Here is a 23,736-nt window from a genome sequence, read left to right on the forward strand (position 1 = left end):
CGGTAATTTACAGATGGTCCCTAACCTAATTTTATCATGTGCTGCGTAGGTGAGGTTTTGTTGCCATATACAGAAAGAGAAACTGGTTGTCTGGAGGTCTTTCAAACTGAATGTCTGTTGAATATCCAACTTCACACTGATTTCACTGCTGGAGTTTTTTTTTTTTTTTGTATTGAAATGTTATATTTATTGTAATATATACAACATGATGGTGCACAGCAGAATATTCCAGTCATACATGCACAAATAGAAAAAAAAAAAAAAAAAAAAAAAAAAAGAGTTATTCACTTATCTTTCCAATGCTGCTAAATTACGAGACCCTATGATAGTCAATAAACTGAAATTATCACATCATTTGCACTCTCTCTCTTTCTGGGGTGCTGATAAAACAGTCCAGACCTACCCACATGACCATGACTTCCTGTCATAGTTTCCTGTTCATGATGGGAGGGGGGATTTTTCCCTATGAAACATAAATAAATAAATTCAGTCGATGAACACTAAATATTGTACATTCAAATGTAACAACAAACCCAAGGTTCTTTGTACATTATATTGTTCAAATCTAACAGAAGCTGAGAAATACACTATAATACAGTGGGTACAATGCAGTGTGTGTAAGGCTTGTACTGCTTCCAGTCAATGCTGTTCGGTGTTCACAGACTTAACACAATTAACTTCTGTGTTCGTGAAGGCACTTAGAAGAGTCAGACAAAAGCATGACACACTGGAGCTCTTCTACAAAACCAAGGCCACCTTATTGTCCTCTCAGACATCAACAGGACTTCACATTTGTCATTATTATTATTATTATTATTATTAATAATAATAATAATAATAATAATAATAATAGTTTCTTCAGATATTGTTTCTTGTATGTGTGTCAAAATAATTTGCTCAATTAAACAATAAGCCTTGGAGCATTGATTGTCTGGACAAATAAAAAGATGTTCAAGGCAGCATCACCATGGTTACTGGTTTGCAGATATTCTCCTAATCCTAATCCTAGTACAAGTACAGCGTTTTCTAATACTACTGAATAGAGATGATACTGTGTGTACTTGTAAGGTGGTAATATCTAAGTAAACCCAGCTCTCTTCAGCATAAATACCTCACACGACTCAAGTTGTGGTGAGACGACATTAGTTTTACTCCACACACCCAGAAAGTGTCATAACAATTCATAAAAAAAAAACTTAACGGTAATAAAATATTCATACACATGGAGCTTTTCAAGACATCTTGCAGATGGACATGATTTGGCACTGCGTGACTGTAAGGATATGATTTCCTCTAAGAGCCAACACTTCCCAGTACTGGCCTCCAGGAAAACCACCCAAACACTGTGTGCACTGCCAATCAAATATTACTCAGCATGTAAGACTAGAAATGACCTTTCCATCGCATAAGCAGCCCACGGAAAAAAAATCCATCTAAAGCAGAGAACTTTAAAGGGACACATTTGCTCTATCAGCTGGTGATGGTTGTTAAAAAATATACATATAAAATCGGAAATATACTAGGAAAACATTTTGGCACTCTTCAAGCCCACTAAAAACTGGTTTCAAATCAGCTTCAGGGAGTCCATACTGTACATATTAAGAGTCTTTGTTAGTAATGTAATTAATCCAGATGTCTGTTTCAGGTGATATATCCATCCTGGAGTCCTCTTAAAAGAACTGCTTGCTGCCAGTGATGATCCTATCTGTTGACTAGATCCGAGGCCTGTGTGGAGCAAACGTAATGAGGTGTGTTGTTGTCCGTCACTTGGGAGCCCAGGGTGTTGCCATTAGTCGAGCTACAGACCGGACTGCAGGTGGGATTACAGGTGTTCTTGAGTCTGCGTAGGTATTCTGCATGGTCAGGCTTGTGGCTCTGCAGCACCCTGGTGGCTTCGTCAACCTTGAACCACTTACGCTTCCTTCCTGTGGATAAATAAAATATATATATCAGAGAAAAGGAAAAGAGCAAGTGGTTCGACATCTGGCTTTCTCTGATTAACATGTGGAGGTTGCTAAATCACACTTCAGTAGAATATCTTGCTAACATGGTTGTCATTTTCCTATCAATTGGTTGCAGAAGATCAAGAAGATGATGGGTCTTATCTAATATGAGTTTGTAGAGGGAGGTAAAAAAATGTTGAATTGATGGACAGTGAATGATAATTCTCATCCTTGAAGTATTTGGTTTCTGTCTGTGTTTATATGTCAACCTGAATGAACCGTCAGTGCATGGCTAGCGATGCAAGAAGACGGCGAGGTCCACTTCCACCACTCAGCTTGAGGAAATCCACACTGTGAGAGATGAGTCACCAGGTTTGAGGTGAGGCTCACATCCTTTCTTTGGGGTCTGCAATCGATGAAACTCGGTATGCGTTACAGCTTCCTAGCAGCTTGTATAGCCACGAGGCTAAACGCAACAAATCATTTCTCATATACTCCCAACCAAATTTACAAAAAAAATCATATTTTTCCAAGTTGAATTGTTTGGTTGAAGGAGGAGGATCGCACATAGACTTGTTCGTTTCTTCAGTTTCTTTTATTTCAACAGCACTGCACTGAATCAAAAGCCCAACGTTTCGACCTGTGTCTTCATCAGGGGACAAACAAGAATGCTGGGTTGAAAACCACTTTTTATACATTTCCAAACAATACAAGGCATCCTATTGGATAATCACATCATTGGTAATCAAGTCATCATCTGTGTAACCTGCATCGTCACCTGTGTTTGCTTTACATATTATGGCACCATCTTTTGGTTAAATTAAAATACATCAACCGAGCCAAAAGAACAAACAAATAAAAATCAAATTCTGATATAATTTCCAACAATTTGTATAAATACTACATAATAACAGTTAAACTGAGCTTGTAAAGACACACCATAAATCTAGCTCTTCATTAAGTCTTACAAGCTGGTATAGCCACATGGCTAAATGCAACAAATCATTTCTAACATACTCCCAACCAAATTTACATTAAAGATCATATTTTTCAAAGTTGAATTGTTCACCAAACATATGCTTTAACTGATACAAACCTGATCTGAAACTTTTCTTTTTTTAAAAAAAGGTACCCACTGGAGTGTGACTTCTAGTAGCGTAGTTTCCCCAATTAGTTTGTAGTTTGTACACACAAACAACGATGTGTCCACACTAGCTTGTGGTGACACAATACACTTTGAGCCGCTACTTTCATGCAACACCACTGATGGACAGTTGGTGACAGTAATGGACCAAAAAGTATAGCAATGTGCTGACAAAAGCCTGAGAAGAAGAAGACTGATATGGAAATGAAACAAAGTATTTAATAATATTATAATATATTTCAAAACATTTTTTTTAAAATCTGCTTTGCAAACGTTTTATGAAGAAGGAAATCTCAAGGTGACGTTAAGGTAAGAAATGCTGACTATAAACACATTTGTTTGTGTAAAATAAAACTCCACATTTAAAACTGTTATGTACCCAGACTGGACACATAAATGTGAGATGTTGGTGGAAAGCAGTGTGTGGGATTTAGGCTGGACCAAATGGAGGAGCAGGGATGTGGGCTTACCAGACTCTGACGATCCAAAGCACGCCGGGGCCCCGACCTGCTGCTTCCTCCAACGCACTGTTTCGACGGCAAGCCCAAAGTGATACACGGCCTCGCCAATCTAGCTCAGCATTCAGGTTTTATTAAAGTTGAGATGAAATGAAAAATCCCTTTTTAACCCTTTTAGATCACATCCCCGGTCATATTGTGCACCTATTTAACAATATATATATCTTTATAAACTTATATCAAAATCCAATCATGTTTTTCCTCCTGTAAAACAAAATATGACTTACAAAGGCTTGAACCAACCAGTTTCAACCAATAATATCATGACATCCACCCATCAATCAATCTTCAGCTTTTAGCGGCACAGAGTTAGGATTCATTATTACACTTTTCAAGGTTCAAATCAAATTCCTCTCAACGTTATGTCCCGCCTGTCTATCTTGTTTCACTCGGAAATGCCGTTTCATCTGGACTTCTTCAGAGTAGGTGAGAATCAAAAGAAAAAAAAAAAACAAGCAACAGAATAACGAGGGGGAGTCAGACACCGCGCCAGTTCATCAGCCGATGCTCAGGCCACTTCTCGGCATCCTCTGATCCACAGGCGTTTTCAATTCTCCTGATGCTCCGAGCCACACACAAACCCAACCCCCCTCATCTAGTCCAGCCAATGAATGAAAAGCATGTGAGGTAGTGTGAGCAGGGGGCTCCACTTTGGCGGTGGTATTGAAAAATATACATGTTGCTCAATCACAACATGTTATATAACCCAGATGAAAGGTAATGTGTAACTCTACTTTATTAGGGTCACTTCTCAGTCAGGATATTATTTGATTCTGAGGCCCCCCAACATTCTTTACTAAAGCTCTTTATCCGAGCTGTCTGAGGTGCGAGTTAGATTGCTCAACAGGAAAAATAGCCTGAATTTGCTAAACCACAATATTATACAACATATTCAGGAATAAACTGTGCAACACATGCTTCAGTACTAAAGTTAGAGTGGAAACTGGCATTCCTGACCTACTTCAGTTAGTGTTTATGAAGCCTTCCTGTCACCAAACTTTCCAAATACAGCATCCTCCATAAAACGATCTGTCCAGTAAACTGTCAGCTGTGAGTTATTTATACTTTACTTCCAACCCATTATCTCCTCCTGCTCAATTCCAGAGCAGTCGGTTAAGGATTTCAACGTGGCCTGTGATAATAAGAGGGTGGTGTGAGAGGGGAGGATTCACCCACTTTATGTTGACACCCTGAAGCACACCACCGCTGGCCTTTCAGCAGAGTAGGGAGAGTAAATTAAACCAGTATTGCCGAGCCCTTTCCGCTCATTTGCAGCCCTCGCGCAGGGCAAGAGAGGACAAGTACGGAGGGGGGCTGTGGTGAGTGACGGTAACTGGAAAACAACTGGGCACAGCAAACATTCCTCCCCCTTGTGAACAAGCTGAACTCTATTTCTGTGGGTGAAGGGAGTAAATGGTCACGACCACTTTTTTTCCAGACCAGTTAGAAATATTTAAAGACTTGAATTACGCAATCCCAGGAGAAGCATTTGATTTTTCACATTTTTCACACTCAAAACTACTACTGGTAATTTTTTTTTTTTTTGGCATGCCCATAAATTATCCTTATCAAAAGGCAACATTAGGCAAAATAATAATGACCTAAGTAGCTACGATCCACTTTGAGTATTTCTACACACTTCTTAATGTTTTATGCAACATTATGCCTAATCAAAGAATTGGAGAAACTAATGGCCTATGAATTTGATGGTTGTTGTTTACTGACACTAAGATACAATCTTCTGAACTTTGATCGACAAATGGAAAACCTTTAATAATTCAAAATGTTTAAAAAAAAATTAAATTTTCATTCGAATTCCTGTACGCCCTTAAAATTGTGCACAGAAATATTATGATCTGTGTAAATCTATCTGAGAAGGGGGGGGCGGGGGGATCATTCTTTGGGTGAACTGCAAGTCCATATCTTGTGACAAGGGGTCGCATTTAAAGGGCTAACACGCCAAAAGTATTGGGAACCATTGACTTGGAGGACCCCAAATCTTCAAAACAAACAATTAGCAGGCTTGCTCCTGAAAATGTATGATTTGTGTGACATCTGACATCTTTATTTTAAAGGCGTGTATTAAGTCTTTGTTGTAAAAAGCTTTTTTTCCTTCCATGATGCAGGTATTTCCTCTGGATAAATACCTGCATCATTCATGTGTAACTATCAGCAATATGGTGAGAGAGTGAACAAAATATAGAGGCATACCTATGTTGACAGAGTCCTCCCAGTCTTCCAGTGTCTCCGTCACTATGAGGATATAGACATACGTCCGGTGCTTCCTGTCTTGATTGTGCTGCAAAGGTTTAGATTTACGTTACAGCTATAAACTGTGTCAATGCAATGCATGTAAAGCTGTCGCATCAAGAGATGTGTAAACTGTGATTAACTGTACTGTCTCTGAAGACTGGCACATAAAGGCATCCTCAGTATGATATTAGGGTTGATACATGATTGTTAGATAATGTATTGTATATCATGTGAGAATTCATTACAATTTTTCATGACAGTTTTACAAGCTTACCTCAAAAATCCCGAGTAGTCTGCCAAGCTTTCCCTTCACACCAGCCTGTGCACGCAGAAAGAAAACTTATCAGGAGTCATTCAAAACTTTTACATTTGAGTTACCACACAGTACTGAACATCGTCTTGTGGGATAATAATGACGAAGCTGTATGGTATTGTCATTGAGCTGCAACACAACAACAACAACGCATGACCTGGTATGAGGAACAGCATGTCTCTGTTCAAATGTGTATGCATGTCGAACATTTGTCTCATGTGGGATGGGAAACCCCGAGGCTGGGTGCCATCCTAGCATTGCCACGTGCCTGTGAGACGGCAGAGCGGACATGACCAGGTAGACCTAAACATAGTCTGAATAACGGGACGACGGGGCGACAGCACAGAGGGCACGAGTCAAGATCAATTTCTGCTTATGCACAGTTCGTTACAAATTTACTTTAGAGGAGGGTGGCCACTGGATATAGCTGGTGAAACATCATCAACTCACGTTTCCTAGAGCAGTGGTTCCCAACCTGGGGTTCAGGACCCGCGAGAAGCCACAAGTTGAATCCAAAGGGTCGCAAGAGGATTACCAGAGAAGGAAATCAGTTAAAAATAAACCAGCTACACAAAATTTTGTTTAAATTTTCACTCAGCTTTCATTCAGGCCACTAAAATTGTTCAAATTAAACAGTCTGTGAGGCGTAAATCCCTCCTCAGTTGAACAGAACAAATAGACATGCACCCTGGGATGAGTAAAGTGTTTTGTATTAAGGGGTCATAAAAAAAAAAAAGTTTTTGAACCGCAGCATTAGTGTGAGTCAGTGAAGCTATGCAGTTTGTGGACCGTGCTCCAAGCAGAGGACACCGGTGGCATGTATCACCAACTTTTTCAAAATCAAAATGATCCCTGTTGCTGGCTGGGAGACAAATAGAAGCATTCCAGGAGTTCAGGGCTTTGTTTAGCACTTTTGACCCTTGCTGTGTGGCATATTTCAAAAGTTGGCCTCTCGTTTTAGAGCTGCTGGGATCAGTTAGGGTGTCTGGAACCCCACAACAGACAGAGACTATTGTTGTGTCCCAATTCCATAGTACATGCTTCAACTTTATAGTATAATGTTTTTGAAATTAGTATACAAGAAATTAGCAGGAAATTATAAAATTCATACATCATTGCACACCATCCAAACTGCAGTTTTTTTAATTTCACTGCCGGTTAAGATCCAAATATCTATCTAAAGAGTTTTTTTCTTCTTTTTTTTTCCCAAGATGATTCTGGAGCTGTTTCACCAGAATTTGAAATTTATTTTATGCATTTGTGCAGCTGTGGACAGCTCCCACATTTCCTTTGTGCATTACATTGTGACACAATAGCGTACATCAACAGCACATACAAAAATCAAGAGCTTTTTAGTATTCATACTGGCTTTTTTTGAGCATACTTCTAGTGTGAACACACAACACACTCAAAACCTGCTTAGAATTAGTATGTAGTGTCTCATTGGTAAACTACTGTCTGTAAAGTATGTGTGTAGCAATTTTCTCCCAAACTTTTGTCAAAACAGTATATAATTTTGCTGAAGTGATTATACACATACTGTAAGACATATTGATGAAACATAGAAATAGCCTCAAACAGGCTCAAATGTGAGAGAAATCTCACATTTGCACTAATTAAAACGATCATGTGGATCCATGACGTCGATGTGTTGACCTTGACAGCAGGGTATTGAAACATAGCAATTTGAATTGTTAGCTTGAAGCAGTAGTTTGTTTGCAGCTCATCTATATTCAGGTACATGTCTGGTCTGGGAGGCACAGGATGTGGGTAACTGGAGACCCTTCCCAAATGTCACTGCCATACTTCAAAGCTGTCAGCACACTACTATCCGAGGCAGAAACTCACAGCTCACTCCCCTCACAACACTCTGGCCAACTACCAGCAACCCCGGTACTAAACCACAGAACAATTAACTGGCTATTTATGCATCACTGCCAAATATTTCAAACCCTCATCTGGATCCTGCTCGTAAAAAAAAAAAAGTGGGAGCATCTCATACTGTGAACACTGATGACATTACAATCCAAGAATTGCTGCTGTACTTACCTTCTGTTCATGATAATTAGTTTTTGTGCCTCTCACAATTAATAGTTATATACATCAATAGTTTTAGAATTTGCAGTAAAAAAAAAGTAAGATTAATGGTTCCTAACTGTGGTTTAACCTGCTTTAACTGCATTCATTTTGTTTTCCAACACATACCACAACATCTCAGATTTCGGTTTTTCAAGATTGCTTTTGGTTTTAGTTTAAGAATCTACTTGAAATATGCTTCAGCAAGGTTACAAATCATTGAATTACCCTGCTTTGTTTTTTTTGCTTTTTTTGTCAACGTTATCAGTACATAGCTATGCAGGGCCGGGCAGAGGTTTTTGAAAAATTGTCATGATGATACGTTTACGTGCCTTTGGGTAAATTCCAACATCTGAGGCTTTGGGAGTCGGTTTCCACACCCAAGACCTTCTGAACACATGAATTTGACCTAGTTCACAATACTTCAATGTTGATGTATGCTTATTGTTTATCTTCCAGTTTCATTTTATGACAACATAGCTTGTAAGTGCAGTGTTGTTCATCAGCTGACTCTCACAACTCACGTGTTGGAAGTTCCCACCATCAACAATGAAGTTCCTACTTTCACCTGCAATATTACACAAAAGTACATACAGTATGCTTTGGAAAAGTACCACAAACCTATTAACCTATATCTGTGTGTGTATGTGTGTAACTGTGTGTGTTAAGATAAAGAGCTCACCTCTTCATACACCTCTCTGACAGCAGCCCCACAGGGCTCCTCCTCAGGCTCCATTCCTCCTCCTGGCACAATCCATTGGTCTGGATGTCGACTGCTGCTCACCAGTAGCACCTGCCCGGAAGAGAGAGAGAGAGAGAGAGAGACAGAGGACTTGGTCAGGTCTCAGGTATCTTGATTTCAGGGTGCCAAAAACACGGCAACGGCATGCCCACATTTAGAGCTCGTCACCACTACCGGTGTCTGGTGGCAGCTGGGTGTGGAGTTGTTCATTCAGCAGGAAGTGTATAGAACAACTTACATGTCGTGTCAGTCGTTCGATTAGTTTATTTAATGCGACACGAGCGTGGTGTGGATGGGTCACACTCGCCACGTAATTAAAATAAGTGAATGAGAGTAACTTTCCATTTATCAGCCTGTTAGATGTTAAAAGCACCAATAATCCCCCAAAATATTCTTATTAATGATTCATTATTTTTAAAAAGATTGATAATAATAAAACATTTAAACTTAAGAAGTGATAAAACCTGATGATCAGCAGAGGAATCCGAAAGTCTAAATTAAAGCCGCATACTATGTTTAACTGACCTCAAACACATGCAGTTTGGTCTTTTTTGAGCACGGTGCTCCTCTGGAGATAAAGTCAGTTGACCTTACACCCTATCTGGCATCACATTGACTCACATTAAGTTCACGTGTGAATACCTTCTGAATTCGGCCTTCAGCTAACCTGGTACGTGACGTGTTGCCAATCCATTCTCCTGCACTGGAAAACCCTCAACCGGATCTCTTGACATCAAAGGCTGATTAAAAACCAGCACAAAAAAAAGAAATCTGCTCTTTGCATATTTTAAACCCTAAACAAACACGACTGTTCAACAGAAGTTTCCTAACATTAAGATGTGCCTACATTCCTGCTGAGATCCGATAGTGGAAGCACGGCAGATTTGTGAGGAGCAATAACGATAACATCTTCACTGCCGTCGAAGCTGGTCTTGATTGCACAGAAATGACTGCGATGAGTGAAACTTCAGGCTGTTTGACATTTGGCGGTAACTCATTCTGTAACCAGGTCAAGTGTAAGATAAAACCCTCAAGAAATCACAGGGGCTCCATCACATTCAGAAAGAACTACATACAAATACTATTCTGACAGCGTCACCGTTAGCCGAGCTTATCCCGTCACCAACACCGTCCTCGTTAAGAATCAGCCGCTATGCGACTAACACTGAAAACTCACAAAGAGCTCCTGTTGGCCTGTTTACTTGCTTTGGATCATTGATATAAATGTTTAAATGCATGTGGGTTTGACAAAACTCTCTGTCTCTGTTCCTGCATTAACAATCTCTCTGGAGACCATATGACTGGTTTCAAAACACTGGCAACTCTGTCAATATTTATGTATGGATAACAGGCCATGCTAGATGGTACAAGTGATATCACTTTCCATGACCTGAATCCTGAACCTGAGTCACCACCCTACTTTTCTTTATAGTGCCATATGAAAACATGGAAGACATAAAAGGACATTAGTTCATGGTTCACTGATTATGATTAGAATGGTTAAAGCTTTGGACAATTATGCAAAAAAAAGGGAAATGTTAACGCCAAACGATGCAAAAGAATGCATCTCTTGAAGCAATATTGCACCCTCCGGCATTAATTGCTAACCTAGCACAATAATTTATTTAGTCTCCACCAGGATTGTTACACTGTATGTAACATTAATGTGTTGTAAAGAGTTTGCCGTGTAATGAATGATGATGAGTTGGCAAGTTAACAGCTGCAGAAGAAGAGAGCAGCATTTGAGTCCCTGCCCCATGGACTACCTGTGCAGGATCCTGCGGATTGTAGAAACACTGGCAGCTGTCTTACTGACACAAATGCACACAACGCACACACATGCATGCGCAATTACACACAAACGCCATGTGAAACACGTAGGCACTCGCACGTACGCAGCTGCTCGCGCGCACACGCCCGCAGCCAAAAGGCTTTTCAAAAACCACTGGATCAGCAGTTGTCTTTCGGCATGAAAACAAAAGAGCTTAGCGGAGGAGGTTAATGACCCCAACAGCTCACCTCCGTGCGAGCTCAGTGAGGAAGAGCCCCACATCAGCTTTACAGTGATAAACACCTGATCACAATCCAGCTAAAATACTGCAGACAGATATTAAAACTCACACCAAGCAAAAGCAGAAACGTAATGGAGGTTCAATTTCTTTTAGATTTTTTAAATTTTGTCTAGTTCTTGTATATGTGTGACTTTGTCCTGCGTAATACATAACAGTGGAATACAGTTAATTGCACTGAACACCAATTAAATAATTTATTTCTACATACATTAGCCTGTGATGCTGATTTCACCATATTGCCCAGCTGTAGTCAGATGTGATTAGAACTGAAAGGATTCGTCAATTAGATGATCAACAGAAAATTACTCTGCAACTAGTTTGATAATTGATTCATGTTTTCAGTGATTTCTGAAGCAAAAAATACAAAAACATTAGCTTCTAAAGTATAAAGATGTTGATGTCTTTCTTTTCGTTATGTGACAGTAAACTGCATATCTTTGGGTTTTGGACTGTTGGTTGGACAAAACAAGCGATCTGAATACGTCACCTTCGGCTCTGGATCATTTTAAGGTGAAATTTTCCATCATTTAAATGAACAATTCATTAAAAAAAAAGGAAGATTAATGTTTTCTTTCTTATTTTGATGGTAATTTTGGAATCCGTTGTGGTTTTGCATTCTATTGTAAGATGTAGTGGTTGAAACTAGAGCCCGACCGATATATCAGTCAGCCAATATTGGTCTATTGTAGATATATCGGTATCAGCGCATATGTTGTCTGATATGCGCCAATATTTTTTAATTTTTAAAAGTTATACAGGCAGCATTTTATGTATATTTGATCCTTTTTCTTAATTCAAGTTTAATATATGTACATGTTTTTTTTGTTGTGTTATTTTAATTTATAGTTTTTTATAATTATTAGTGAAGTTCACTGTTTCAGTGCACTGATGTCATTTTATACAATAAAGTTTATCATTAAACTGTAAAATATCATGCCTCCATTACATATCTTTGTCACAAGTGTTTGATAACCACATTTTAGGGATCATTACAAAACGTGTGTTTATGTATATATTTTGTATGTATAAGATTATCAGCTGATATATTGATATCAGAATTTTTTTACTTCCTAATATCAGTATCGCCCCAAAAATCCAGTATCGGTCAGGCCCCACTGGAAACATTTATGACATGTCAGTTACTGCTGGTTTCATTACATAAAGACTAAACGTAACATATTTGGTGCCAGAATGACATGATTTTTCAAGTACAAACACATGTTAAGTCATCCTGTCCAGCACTTTTCTGCAGATCTGTGTCTGCAGCTGACATGGAGGAAGTGGCTGTAAACCTGGCATGCAGACTGGATGGATAGTTTAACACATAAACTGTGACACATGCAATCAAAGCGAAGACAGTAGCAATGAAGAACAGGATCAGCTTGGTGTGTGATGTGACACCACTGCATAATCCTCCAGTGCAATCAACAATAATCAAAGTGATTTTAGCACGTCAGCACTCTGACAGGAGAGAGAGAGAGACACTGAGGAAGAGTGACAGAAAGAGAGAGAGAGAGAAGGGGAAGGGGAGAGGGTGGGAGCACGAGGAGCAGGAAAGCGAATCTGTCAGGGGACAGCAAGTGCCTGCACCTTGTTTCTATAAATTGCAGCTGATAGGTCACTTGGTGTTTAGCACACAGTGTGACACTCAACCCCTTCTCCGCCCCTCAGCCCCCTACGACCCCACTCCCCCTATCGCATGTGGTCCTGAGAGGGGCTGCCGTCACTAGGCAGACATGTTGTGATCTAGAACACCCCTGCCCTCGCCCCCCCACTATATCGCCACTTCCATATTGACTCACTCTTAACTTTTACTAAACCCCCCCTTTAATTCAGCAGCATCAAATGAAAAATCTGTTCTCTTTATGTGCTGATTTTATGAGCTCGTGTTAGGATCTGCCTCCGTTAGATTCAAACTTTCAACTGTGCTGGCAGCCTTTTCATTCTTTAAATATCCACATGTCCCTGTGAGGTGGCATGTTACGTTTGATATTCGTATGTGCGGTAACATTTCAGGTTTGATATTTTATTCAGCATTAAGCAATCTTGAGTGGGTGTGAGTCCTGCCAATGTTACTGACGTAATATTTAGAGCTGCAACTAACAATTATTTTCATTATCGATTAATTGATTAGTTCTATAAAATGTCAGAAGATTGTGAAAGGTTTCAATCACTGTTTCCCAAAACCCAAGATGCAACCTGAAATGTCTTGTTTTGTCCCAACCAGCAGTCCACAACAAATGTTCCCATTTGAGAAACTGGAATCAGAGAATTTGGCAATTTTCTTCTTAAAAATGCCTCAAAATGATTAATCGATTATCAAAATAGTTGGCGATTCATTTAAAAGTTAGCAACTAATCGAGTAAACGTTGCAGCAGTGATGTAAAGCACTTTGAGTTGCACTTGTATGAACTGTGCTGTACATATGAATGTATTATTATAATGCTAATTTTACTTTACAACCTGTAACTTAATACAGACTAAATATGAATTAAGGTGGCAAAGGTTAAAGAACTCTGATGCACCTATTTTCTACAGTTCAAAACAAGCAACAACAACAAAACTAGACTGAAAATGGGAAATTTTCAGAATTGCACCAGAAACAGGGTGCAGGTCTTACCAGCACACTGGTGATCACAGTATGGAAATGCCCAAGTACAGTGACAACATCAGCTGATGACAGCATAAGTTGTGAGTGAATGTAGAAGCAAGATTTTATAATGACAAGTGGTATTTACAGGCTGAGGTGTTCCACATGTGACTGGTGGCACTAAAGTTTATAATCACATGTGATATTAGACGAGATGAGAAGTTTATTTGTGGAAGCAAAATATCATTTAATACACTCTTCTCATTGAGCATGCAAGGCTGTTACTGGAAATAGACACAATCCTTCTGAATTATGCTGGAATAGATTTACAGTGGCACAACTCTTGAGGCAGTTATCTGGATTTCCTCTTGGACAGGAAATGAAAATGATGGTCTCCTGCTGGGTGCCAGCTTGTAAGACCTCCTGTAGTTTAATAGGTCAAATATTTGGCCCTGCAGCCAAGTAATGTTCACCTAAAGACCTGAAGACATCACACACGTGCGTGCACGGATAAACTAATGAGGTTTGTTAACTTAAACAGTTAAAGCAGGATAGCTTCCAGTGGGTGAACTGGGACTAGGTATGTCAAAAATACAGCTTGTTAAAAGGTCCCAGCGACGACCACTGCAAACAGTTCAACAACCACCCACAGCCGTCGACGAACACGTCTTACCTCGTCCTCTTTCTCGTTTTTGAAACACAAACACGCCGCTCTTCTTTTGAACCCTTCGCCGTCGTACGTCCTGGTCTGGTTGGGCTTAAACTTCATCATATATATTCCCCAATAGTCGAGAGGCAGGAAACGTCAAAAAGTGTTGCAAGAAAAGCGAGAACCTGGATTCAACCAGACACTAAAAGTCCGTCCGAGATAGAGAGAGAGAGAGGGAGAGAGAGAGAGAGAGAGAGAAAGCAGAGCAGGAGCAGAGCAGGAGCAGAGCAGCGGATCCCCCGCAGTAGTTATCTTCTTCAAATAGTCCCAATTAAACAGTTTGTACTCGGTTCATTCATTCCCTGGATGTGAGACCATATCAGACCGCATCTGCACGCTCGTATATTGTAGCTACCATGTTGGTTTAGTGGCCGCTGTCAACACGCATGATTCAACAAACTCACATCTGCGGGCGGTGAGCTGCGACCCAGCTGACTGACCTAAGAGCTGCGCAACAGGCTGACTGCACACTGAGGCTCGTGCTCATCATTAACTGCGACGTTAATGAGCCAAATCGTCACAAGCGTCGCGTGCGTGAGCGCTTTTCGCGGAATTTGCTTGAGTTGTTTTCAAGCGCTCTTGAGAAATGATTAAAGAGGCTTTTCGTTTTCATTTTAAAATTGTTTGAGCTAACGTTTTATTTCAGAAATGAGTGTTTAAAGAATATTTTTGTGATCCCTCTAGTGAAATTATTTTTTTTAAGTCACATTAACAGAAATAGAACAAGAAACAAATTACCCAAAACAAATAAATAAACTTCGACTTTGACCCTTGCAGCTCATTTGTATTATTGTACTACAGACTTTAAAAGTGGAGTGAATGGAATAAATGCGCCGCCTCGTGCTTGTAGGTTTTTAAATCAATTTATTGGCCATTGGTTGTTGTTGCATAGCCTACGCCTTGTTTTTGCCTTAACCCAGTTTGAAAAAAACACATTTTCTTCACCAGTCGCATTTGGATTTTCATGATTGCCCGATAATAGCCCCAAGAAAGAAAGAAAGAAAGGTCAAATAAACAAAACACGTCACGTCAATTTTGAAACACGTCCAGTGGAGTCAAACGGTCTGGTTACAGCAGTGTTAGTGAGGTAAATAAAGCCAGATAATGTACTAAGTATGAAAGTTAGAAAGCTCAGGGTCTCCCTCTAGTGGAAGGAGGCGAGCTGTTTAAAAATGGCACTCAGTGATTAACTTGATGTTCAACTTTAAATGTAGACTGCTTCCAAAATGACAGGACTAAGAGATCAGTCCATATGCGCATGCCCACAGTCGTGAGAGAAGGTCTAATTTGGCTAAATAAGTGACACCTGTTGAGGTGACAGTTTGTAAAATACTTTAAATTAGCCACACTTCAATCACCTACATTGAAATGCTGCTTACATTTTAACACACCAATAATAATTCACTATTGTAATACATTATACCATATATTATGTGGCAGTTATTTTGCTGATAATACTTCTGTATTTTCACTTACATAGAATTTTGAATGGGGGACTTATTCTATTAAGTACATTTATATGGTAATATTGATACTTTCAGAGCTGAAACAGTGAGTCAGTCGGCAGAAAATTAATCAGCAACTATTTTGATAATGAATTAATCATGAGTGATTTTTTTAAAGCAAAAATGTCAAACATTACTTGGTTCCAACTTCTCCAGCGTGAGGATTTGATGCTTTTCGTTGTCTTATATGACAGTAAATTGAATGTCTTTTGGACTGTTGGTCAACAAAACAAGCAATTTTGAGACAGTGCTAGCAATTAGCGATTATTTTAATTATTGATTACTCAGATTATTTTCTCAATTCATGGTTTGTTCTAAAAATACCAAATACTGCAAAAAATCCTTATATGCAGCCCTACTTAGAGTAAAGAAGTAACTATTTTCACCACTGGCGTTGGTCATGAGCATTATCAGACTGTATCTGACTAGCCAGCTGTACAAACATATTAAATGATTTTCTTTTAGCATATAGTACATCAACAGCGGTATCATACGTATCCCATCAAGAATCACGCCCGAGAAACGATTTATTAATCAACAGATTTTATTTACAGAACAAAAAAGTATGCAGGTGGACTGTTTCATAGCAGTCTGAGAGCAGGAAAACATTTCCTCCCCCAGATTATTAGAAAGAATGAATTTACAAACAGTGAACTGAATACAGACTTTTCAGCCAAAGACACGCTGACAGTCGAGAGTCGAAGCCTTCAATGATCTTTTGGGAGTTTGATTTGATCCTGCCAAAACTCAGCATCTTCTCTTACACATGTCCCTCAGCCCCCCCCCACCCCACCCCACCCCAACCCAACCCCCTCACGTCATCAAAATAACCGATAGCTCAAGTATAACCCTTGCTATGTGAAATAAATGCAATTGGAGGAAGGTAAACCACTGTAGCATTAGACTGTGATGACACAGGGAAAAAGCAGAGTGGTTAGTATGACAATAGCAAGAAAGAGTCACATATAGAAGACTGGATATGGTCATAAAACATATGTACTAAAACTAGGGAAAGGTCCACAATGTCCACCCGAACCTCACACTCTCTCTCCACACCATCGACAAGTCTACCTCGAGTCTACACTGGCAGTGGTTGAAAAAGTTAATGTGACAGTAGCAGGCTCAGTTTGGTTTTTAGTTTGTTTTTTTTACAAAGCCAGACGTGACTTAAAGAAGAAGTAGGGCTTTGATTGTTTGTGCGTCCTGATTGGTCGTCTACACAGGACAAAACTCTGGTCCATCTCCAGGTGAGTGTCTACATACAGTGAGCTAGTAGTAGTTAGCTGCTTTTAATAAACAAACAGCGACACAAGAAGTTAAAAGAAACATAAAAAGTATACCATATGGACCACATCTAGCCAGTCTTTCCTCCTCACCCCCTCCACTGCTCTGCCCCCCCTCCCCCAAAATACACATCCCCCCAAAAATGTGGGATGTAAGACCTCTATCGCCCTCTACACGCTTGTTAAAGCAGCAGTTGGCAAAAAATCAATGTATGAAGAAAGCCAGGTGAGTGGATCTAAAACCTCCGCCCATGCATCTGAACAGCAGTGAATTAGGACAAAGACGAGTCATTTCATTACTAATGTGCATTTAAATCACCAATTGTCAGCAATTGTCATCAATTGTCAGCAGTTTTTTTTCCTTTACAATATATTCATGTTTATAATATATATATATATATATATATATATATATATATATATATATATATATATATATATATATATATATATATATATGAGACGGTGTCCTTTAAATGCAAATGAAGTAGGAAGAGGTCTTGGCAGAACATGAGGATTTGTGTTCACACTTGTCTTCCACTTGTGTCGCCGCTTGTTAGGCTGCTCTACACTTCATTTTTGTTTCCAGCATAAAGCCTGGTCCATGACTTGGCTGTAGAGCAAAAAGAGAGAAGCAACATTTACCAAAGTGACTCTTAACCATAGTTAGCATGAAGGAGAAGCTCCCAAATGACGTCCCCATTAGAGCTGCAGCAAATAACCAATTAATCAATCAACAGAAATAAACGAATAGGTCATTTTAGCTCATTCATTTTGTCATTTTTCAAGCAAAAATACCAAAAATGTCATATGTGACAACATGCTGTTTTTCTCTGTCATATATGAATAACTGAATAAAATATGAATAGAATATCTCAAGTTTTTGGACAAAACAAGCAAATTGAAGATATGGCTGTGGCTTCTTAACAAACTGTGAATCCAATTTTTTCATGATTTTTTTTTACATTTCATAGACTAAATGATGAACTGATTAATCAAAAGAATAATCAGCAGGTTAATCTATAATGAAAATAATCATTAGTTTCAGCCATACATGCCACCTGTTTTTTGAAAAAAAAAAAACCCTGATATGAAAATGAATTTTGAACAAATGCTGGAATTTATAAATCACATTTTTTTCCACTTCATGATCAAATTTGGGAGACATGAACTCAGTTGCCTTATTGCTGTCTGCAGCTTTAGTTTTAGGTTTTATTACAATAACCACCAATGGCCACAAGGGACCCCTCTTACATGCCTCAGAAAGAGACACTGGAAGAACTCACTCGGAAATTGACTTTTTTTTTTAAACAATGAAAACAATATTCTGAGTAAAGTTTCATCATGTTCCAGTAACTAAGATATACAGTATAAAATAAGGATATGATATAGGTGAATAAAGACATAGCAACAAATTCATATGCAAAATACTTTGTAAACAGTGATTTGTTGCTGTATAGTATGTGTGTGTGTTTGGGGTGGATGTTCCTTTGAACCCGGCCAGATCACAGCTCTCACCTGTCTCTATGGCTTCAGCTTCACTGGACTTCCACTTCTCTGCAACATCGTTCGCTAGGGGATCATCAGGGTTCGGTGCACTTAGTAACGCCTGGATTGATAGCAGCACTGTACGAATCTGCAGAGCTGGCGACCATTTATCTGAGAAAAGGAGAAAACAAAAAGACAGAGGGTGCTAAGAAAATGAAAAAAGGAGACCAACAAAAGCGAAGGGACGACAGAGTGAAAAGGGTGGTGAAAAGAAGGGGGGAAAAAAAGAGTGAGAAAGGAATAGAGGGAATGGTGTATCTATTCTGAGCTGCAGGGGCAGTGAAGAGACGGTGGTGATAGGTCACAAGAGGCCCTTGATCTTTTGAGCAGGATTAAATTGGCAAATCCCTCACTTCATTCACAGGCCAAATATCACAGGACACAATACATACAGGCTTTCCTACAGTAACAAGTCTGACTCAACAGACTGAAGACAGAAAAGGTGTAAACTGGCCAGTAAAGCTGCTTGGGAAAAGACACATTTCCTGTCAATTGTCCCTTTGAATAACACACTGTACACCACACGTAATAGCTTGTATGTGCCCGAGCATTAATTGTGTCAGAGTACTGCGGCGCTCACTTACCTTTCAAAATGTCTAGACATATTCTTCCCAGCTTGTCTACATTGGGATGATATATTTTGGTCATGAAGCGTACTTTAGGAGCTGCCATGGGATATTCCTCTGGTAAAAAGAGTTCAAGTTTAAATGTGCCTCCCTCAAAAGGTGAGTCCTGAGGTCCAGCGATGACCACGTGAAAGTAGCGGGCATTGCCTTCGTCTGGCTCTGCTTTGATGCCTGGGACAGGCTCTGCAAGCAAACGCTGAGTTTCCTGGTAAATCAAGACAAAAAAAAAAGGAAGAAATGAACTACGTGTTGGTGCCTCAAACTGCACTGCCTGTATAAGGCCCCGTTCAGAGATGTATGTGTGTTTAATATATCAGTGGAAGGAAGGATGCAGGGCAAGATGTTCTGGCAGGGCTGAGATACAACTGCACAGGGTTACCAGACTGGAAAATGGCTCGACTTTTAAAGAAGATGCAGCACAGAGCACCTGTCATACTACAAAAGGCAGCTAATGACCTCCAAGGTATCCAGAGAAACCAATCTGCAATCCCATCTACCGTTTCATTGTAGCTGGATGTAGGATGTAACTGATGTCTCTCTCTTTTGCAACACACCTTTCAACAAGTTCAAGGACCAAAAATCAACATTTTGCCGATACTTTGCATTGATTTACAAAGTTTCTTTTGTGAATGACAAGTACATAAAAGGTGTGTTTTTATGTTACATTTACTAACCAATTGTGTAAAAGGATAAAGACATTTTCTCTCTCCGTCTGTCTGAAAGCTTTTGTGATGACTGAAGGGAGCAGACTTCCCTCTTTTGCTATTTTACAAAAGCATTTATTTCCCCACTCAAGGCAACTGACAGCCCGCATCTTACACGCAAAGATCCACCAACCATATAGATCTATATAGAACTATATGACACGGTGGGTTGAAGTATTTTATGCTCTTCTCCTTCAGTGATTGCGGAAACTTGGAGACAGTGTAATGCTTGGTAATAAATCATGGCAGTTACCAACAAAGCTGTGTTTTATAGACATCTACATCTGTATCGAGTATTGACTATACTGCTGGAAACGACATATGGCAGTGTTGTAGTGATTTTAAACACATCTTATTGGAGGAAATGCTCTCTCCTTTTTTAAATTCAATATTGGTAAATCCTGTTTAATAAATGTATTAATTTCGAAGGTTTATAACAGCCACAGCCTAAACCTCAGAGCTGCAAAAAGCTGTGAGAAGCTGGACTGTAGTCTGCTTGGATTTATCCTTTAACACAGAGAGGAGGGTGTCTTTGGCGGCAACAGCGGCTAAGTGCTGCTGTGAATCTGAAGACTTTCTGTGCAGTATGTCACTGTCTTTTAGAGGTGACACTGACGCAGCCACCACACCACCAGGAGACCGTTATGTCCATACCCATCAGCCACTGCAGCAAGGCTACTCCCAGCTTACGGTGACAGCTGAGTGGCCGACAGAAACACACACCTCTACTGAGAAAGAGGAGCGGGTATCTGATATGGTTTGTGTGGTATGCTGGACTGACACACCTGAGAGATGCCTTCAACAATGAAACTACATTCAGGCTCACTGCTATTCAAACATTAGATACTGCACTATTCTCAACTCTTCATTAATCTACAGTAACTCAACTGTAATACTGATATTCAACAAACACTTTTCCTGTAACTCTGGAAGGCACGGTAGGCTTAATCTGTTTAAACCTTGTCTTTCCTTGTGCCTGTCCGAACGCACTGCACACGAGCCTCATATACAGCAGTATATCCATCATCGCTGACAACAACAGAACAATAAAAACAACATAACCGACTACGTATGAAAAAAATAGCATCAAATAAAGCTCGTAAAGCCTCCACTTGTTTTTGACGCTCTTTTTCCTGAATGCAACTGCGAGACAAATTCCTGAAATGTTTCAGATAACCCACAGACAAAACCATGCAGTGAAAACACAGACGGGAGAGGGGCTCCCAGTTCCAGTCACACGCTCTGAGGGCTCAAGGGCTCGGTCCGCTATGTACTGTTCCCAGCATTCCCACCTTTTCCCACCAACACCAGTCTGTGGTCTGTTTACTCACTCACCTGTGCAGCTTCACATGTGCAAAACACTTGTGTTTCCTTCATTTTTCTAGATGCTTTAATTATAAATCTCAACACAGACTTATTCCTTTACAAATCAGATGAGCTGTAATTTCAATATCTGGAAATAATGATGTTAAATTATGTATTTGTAAATACTTTAAATACTAACTATTTAATTCATTTTAAATGAATTAAATAGTCAAAGATTAGTGGCTGCTGGTCAGACAGTGAACGCAGTTCCACCACATCACCCTGGTCTCTGGGAACTTTAGGCATCTGACATTTTATATGCCAAATGATTAATCACTGAATTTAAGAAATAATCTGTGTATTAATAAATAATGAAAACATTACTTTGAACCCCACCTGAAACACCTAACTCCTGAACATGAGATAATGTAACAACAACACAGACAGGCAGCCAGTGAGCCCCTTTAGAGTCCAGTGTGAAATCACATAGAAGACATAGAAATAAAATGCTACGTACACTTAATACTATGACTGTCACGACAGGTAAATGTACTCAAAAATGTGTTTTTCTTCTTGTTCCTACAGTTGAGTGTTTGAGCTTCATTGTGCAGAATGATATTTGTGCAGAGTTTGGCACTGGAAGGCTGTTTTCACATTCATCTGCTGAAAGTGGAAGGTTTCTCTGTGCTCAATGGAAATCTGATTTTAACGGGTGCGCGATTTGTGTGATGTGGAAACTTGAAGCCTCCAGTGCGCAAACACTGAGAATGGACTTTACAGTGAAGTAGGAGACATCAAAGATAACGGAACCTTTTTTTGTGGAAAAACCATATCAGACACAAATTATTACTCAAAGTAGAGTATTTTACATACATCTTAAAACATGTCTGGAGGGGATCTTTAATGTGATTGTGGGTTTGCATTTGAGTGGTGCAGAGAACAGAAAACAAATCTTCATAAAAGCAAAAGACTGACATTAGTGTCAAACACCTATGACAATAAATCACATTGTTGAAAGCCAGTGGATGAAACTTATTAAATAAGAGCATCTTTAGCAAACCCTCTTTAACCTGCTTACATCAGCCTCTGAGAGTCTGGGGCTCTGCGGCAAAAGTCTGCACTGGAAGTGACTGCAGGTCAACTATCAAACCAGTCTACTGTGTTGGTTAAGTAGTACGACGTCACCACGTTACGTCTAAACTATCATACTAGCTTTAACTCCCAGCTAGCTAACGCTAGTAACTTAAAAACAGTGAAATCAAAAGGCCAGTCAGAGTCCGTAGAAAAGACTACAATAGAAAAATGTCACATCTTATGTTCACTTAACAGAAAAGTATAATACTGGGCGTTTCCGGCTGGTGTTGGCTCGTCGAGTGTTCCTGTTTTCATCTTTCAACTACAAACACAGCTAACAAACTAGCACAGGCTAGCATCGTTAGCCTGGTTAGCCAGCCATTCATAGTCAGATTTAAGCAATTAAGGGAAAACTCACATTCTTGTTAAGTAACGTATATTTGGAATAAGTGATCTCTTCTTTACGCAGCTTTATGTATTTTAACCCGCCGTGTCTCGGTGTATCTGGGCACGGAAATGAAACGGAAGTTACTTTAACGTTAGCGAGCCGGATGCTAACGTTAGCAAACAAAACAGTGAACCGGGGCGGAACAGCGGAGCATTTGGGAGTTTTTAGACTGAGTGTGTTGAGTTTGAGCCGTCAGTGAAAAGTCAGACACGCTGCTGCTTGAAGGGTAAAATGTTTACCTTGATGATCCTGCGGGGCAGTCCTGCCATCTTGTCTTAAATGCGGGCTTTAGGCTCTCACTGCCTGCTCTCTGTCGTTGGCATTGACAGCACACACACACACACACACACACACACACACACACACACACACACACACACACACACACACACACACACACACACACACACACACACACACACACACGTTTTCCGGGCTCTCTGCGTCATGACAGCTGACAACAATATGATCATTTTTGTAAAAATGAAGACACAACTAAACATCTATTTTATGATTGTCAGTAAACATCAGGATTCTGGAAAAACAAACAAACATTGAGGATTATTTTAACACTCAAACCAACCATTCAATAAACTGGAAGCCAAGGATGTAATACTATACTATTAAACAAGACCTGAAACTTCAACAGACTGTCAATTTATTAATTTTACTGGGAACATTTCACATCCATAAATCCAAGTTCTCGTTTGAATTTTTCATGATTGAATTTAGAGAGTATTTTTAGTCTATGAAATGTGCACATACAATTAATATGCTCTAAGTAAATCTGATTTTATTGCCTTTTCTGTTAAGTTATTTTTTATCTGTTTAATTATTATTATTACTTTGACTCTTTGTCCTGTTCCCATGTTGTCTGTAACAA

At 39.5% G+C, this 23,736-nt stretch overlaps 2 protein-coding genes across 3 annotated transcripts; both read right to left on the reverse strand.

Moving 5' to 3' along the window:
• Positions 1–503: 503 nt before the first annotated feature.
• nudt4a (nudix (nucleoside diphosphate linked moiety X)-type motif 4a) lies at positions 504–14,864 on the reverse strand. 2 transcript variants are annotated; one of them, XM_044357328.1, is made up of 5 exons: positions 14,325–14,864; positions 8,930–9,040; positions 6,133–6,177; positions 5,817–5,904; positions 504–1,925 (listed from the first exon to the last, which is right to left on the reverse strand). In XM_044357328.1, exons 1-5 carry the CDS (start codon positions 14,421–14,423, stop codon positions 1,702–1,704), a joined length of 567 nt encoding a protein of 188 aa, XP_044213263.1. In that variant the 5' UTR covers positions 14,424–14,864; the 3' UTR covers positions 504–1,701. The 2 variants fall into 2 exon arrangements, with proteins under 2 accessions (XP_044213263.1, XP_044213264.1); XM_044357329.1 differs by lacking the exon at positions 14,325–14,864 and adding an exon at positions 9,657–9,897.
• A 1,527-nt stretch (positions 14,865–16,391) lies between these two features.
• Positions 16,392–23,231, reverse strand: ube2na (ubiquitin-conjugating enzyme E2Na). The gene is made up of 4 exons (XM_044357481.1): positions 23,093–23,231; positions 19,281–19,527; positions 18,667–18,807; positions 16,392–17,761 (listed from the first exon to the last, which is right to left on the reverse strand). The coding sequence occupies exons 1-4, from the start codon at positions 23,120–23,122 to the stop codon at positions 17,715–17,717; spliced, it is 465 nt and encodes a 154-aa protein (XP_044213416.1). The 5' UTR covers positions 23,123–23,231; the 3' UTR covers positions 16,392–17,714.
• Between the last annotated feature and the right edge of the window lie 505 nt (positions 23,232–23,736).

The sequence above is a fragment of the Thunnus albacares genome, chromosome 7 (assembly GCF_914725855.1).
Source record: "Thunnus albacares chromosome 7, fThuAlb1.1, whole genome shotgun sequence".
Taxonomy (NCBI): domain Eukaryota; kingdom Metazoa; phylum Chordata; class Actinopteri; order Scombriformes; family Scombridae; genus Thunnus; species Thunnus albacares.

Bases quoted from the DNA above. Each gene is read 5' to 3' on its own strand.
- ube2na (XM_044357481.1), bottom strand. From the start codon at position 23,122: ATGGCAGGACTGCCCCGCAGGATCATCAAG. The intron at 19,528-23,092 runs GTAAACATTTTA...TTGATTTACCAG, and splicing joins TGCCCCGCAGGATCATCAAG to GAAACTCAGCGTTTGCTTGC. The intron at 17,762-18,666 runs GTGAGAGCTGTG...TTTGCTCTACAG, and splicing joins AGCTGAAGCCATAGAGACAG to CCAAGTCATGGACCAGGCTT.
- nudt4a (XM_044357328.1), bottom strand. From the start codon at position 14,423: ATGATGAAGTTTAAGCCCAACCAGACCAGGACGTACGACGGCGAAGGG. The intron at 6,178-8,929 runs GTGAGCTCTTTA...CTGCGTGCACAG, and splicing joins TCAGAGAGGTGTATGAAGAG to GCTGGTGTGAAGGGAAAGCT. The intron at 1,926-5,816 runs GTATGCCTCTAT...ATTTATCCACAG, and splicing joins GGAGGACTCTGTCAACATAG to GAAGGAAGCGTAAGTGGTTC.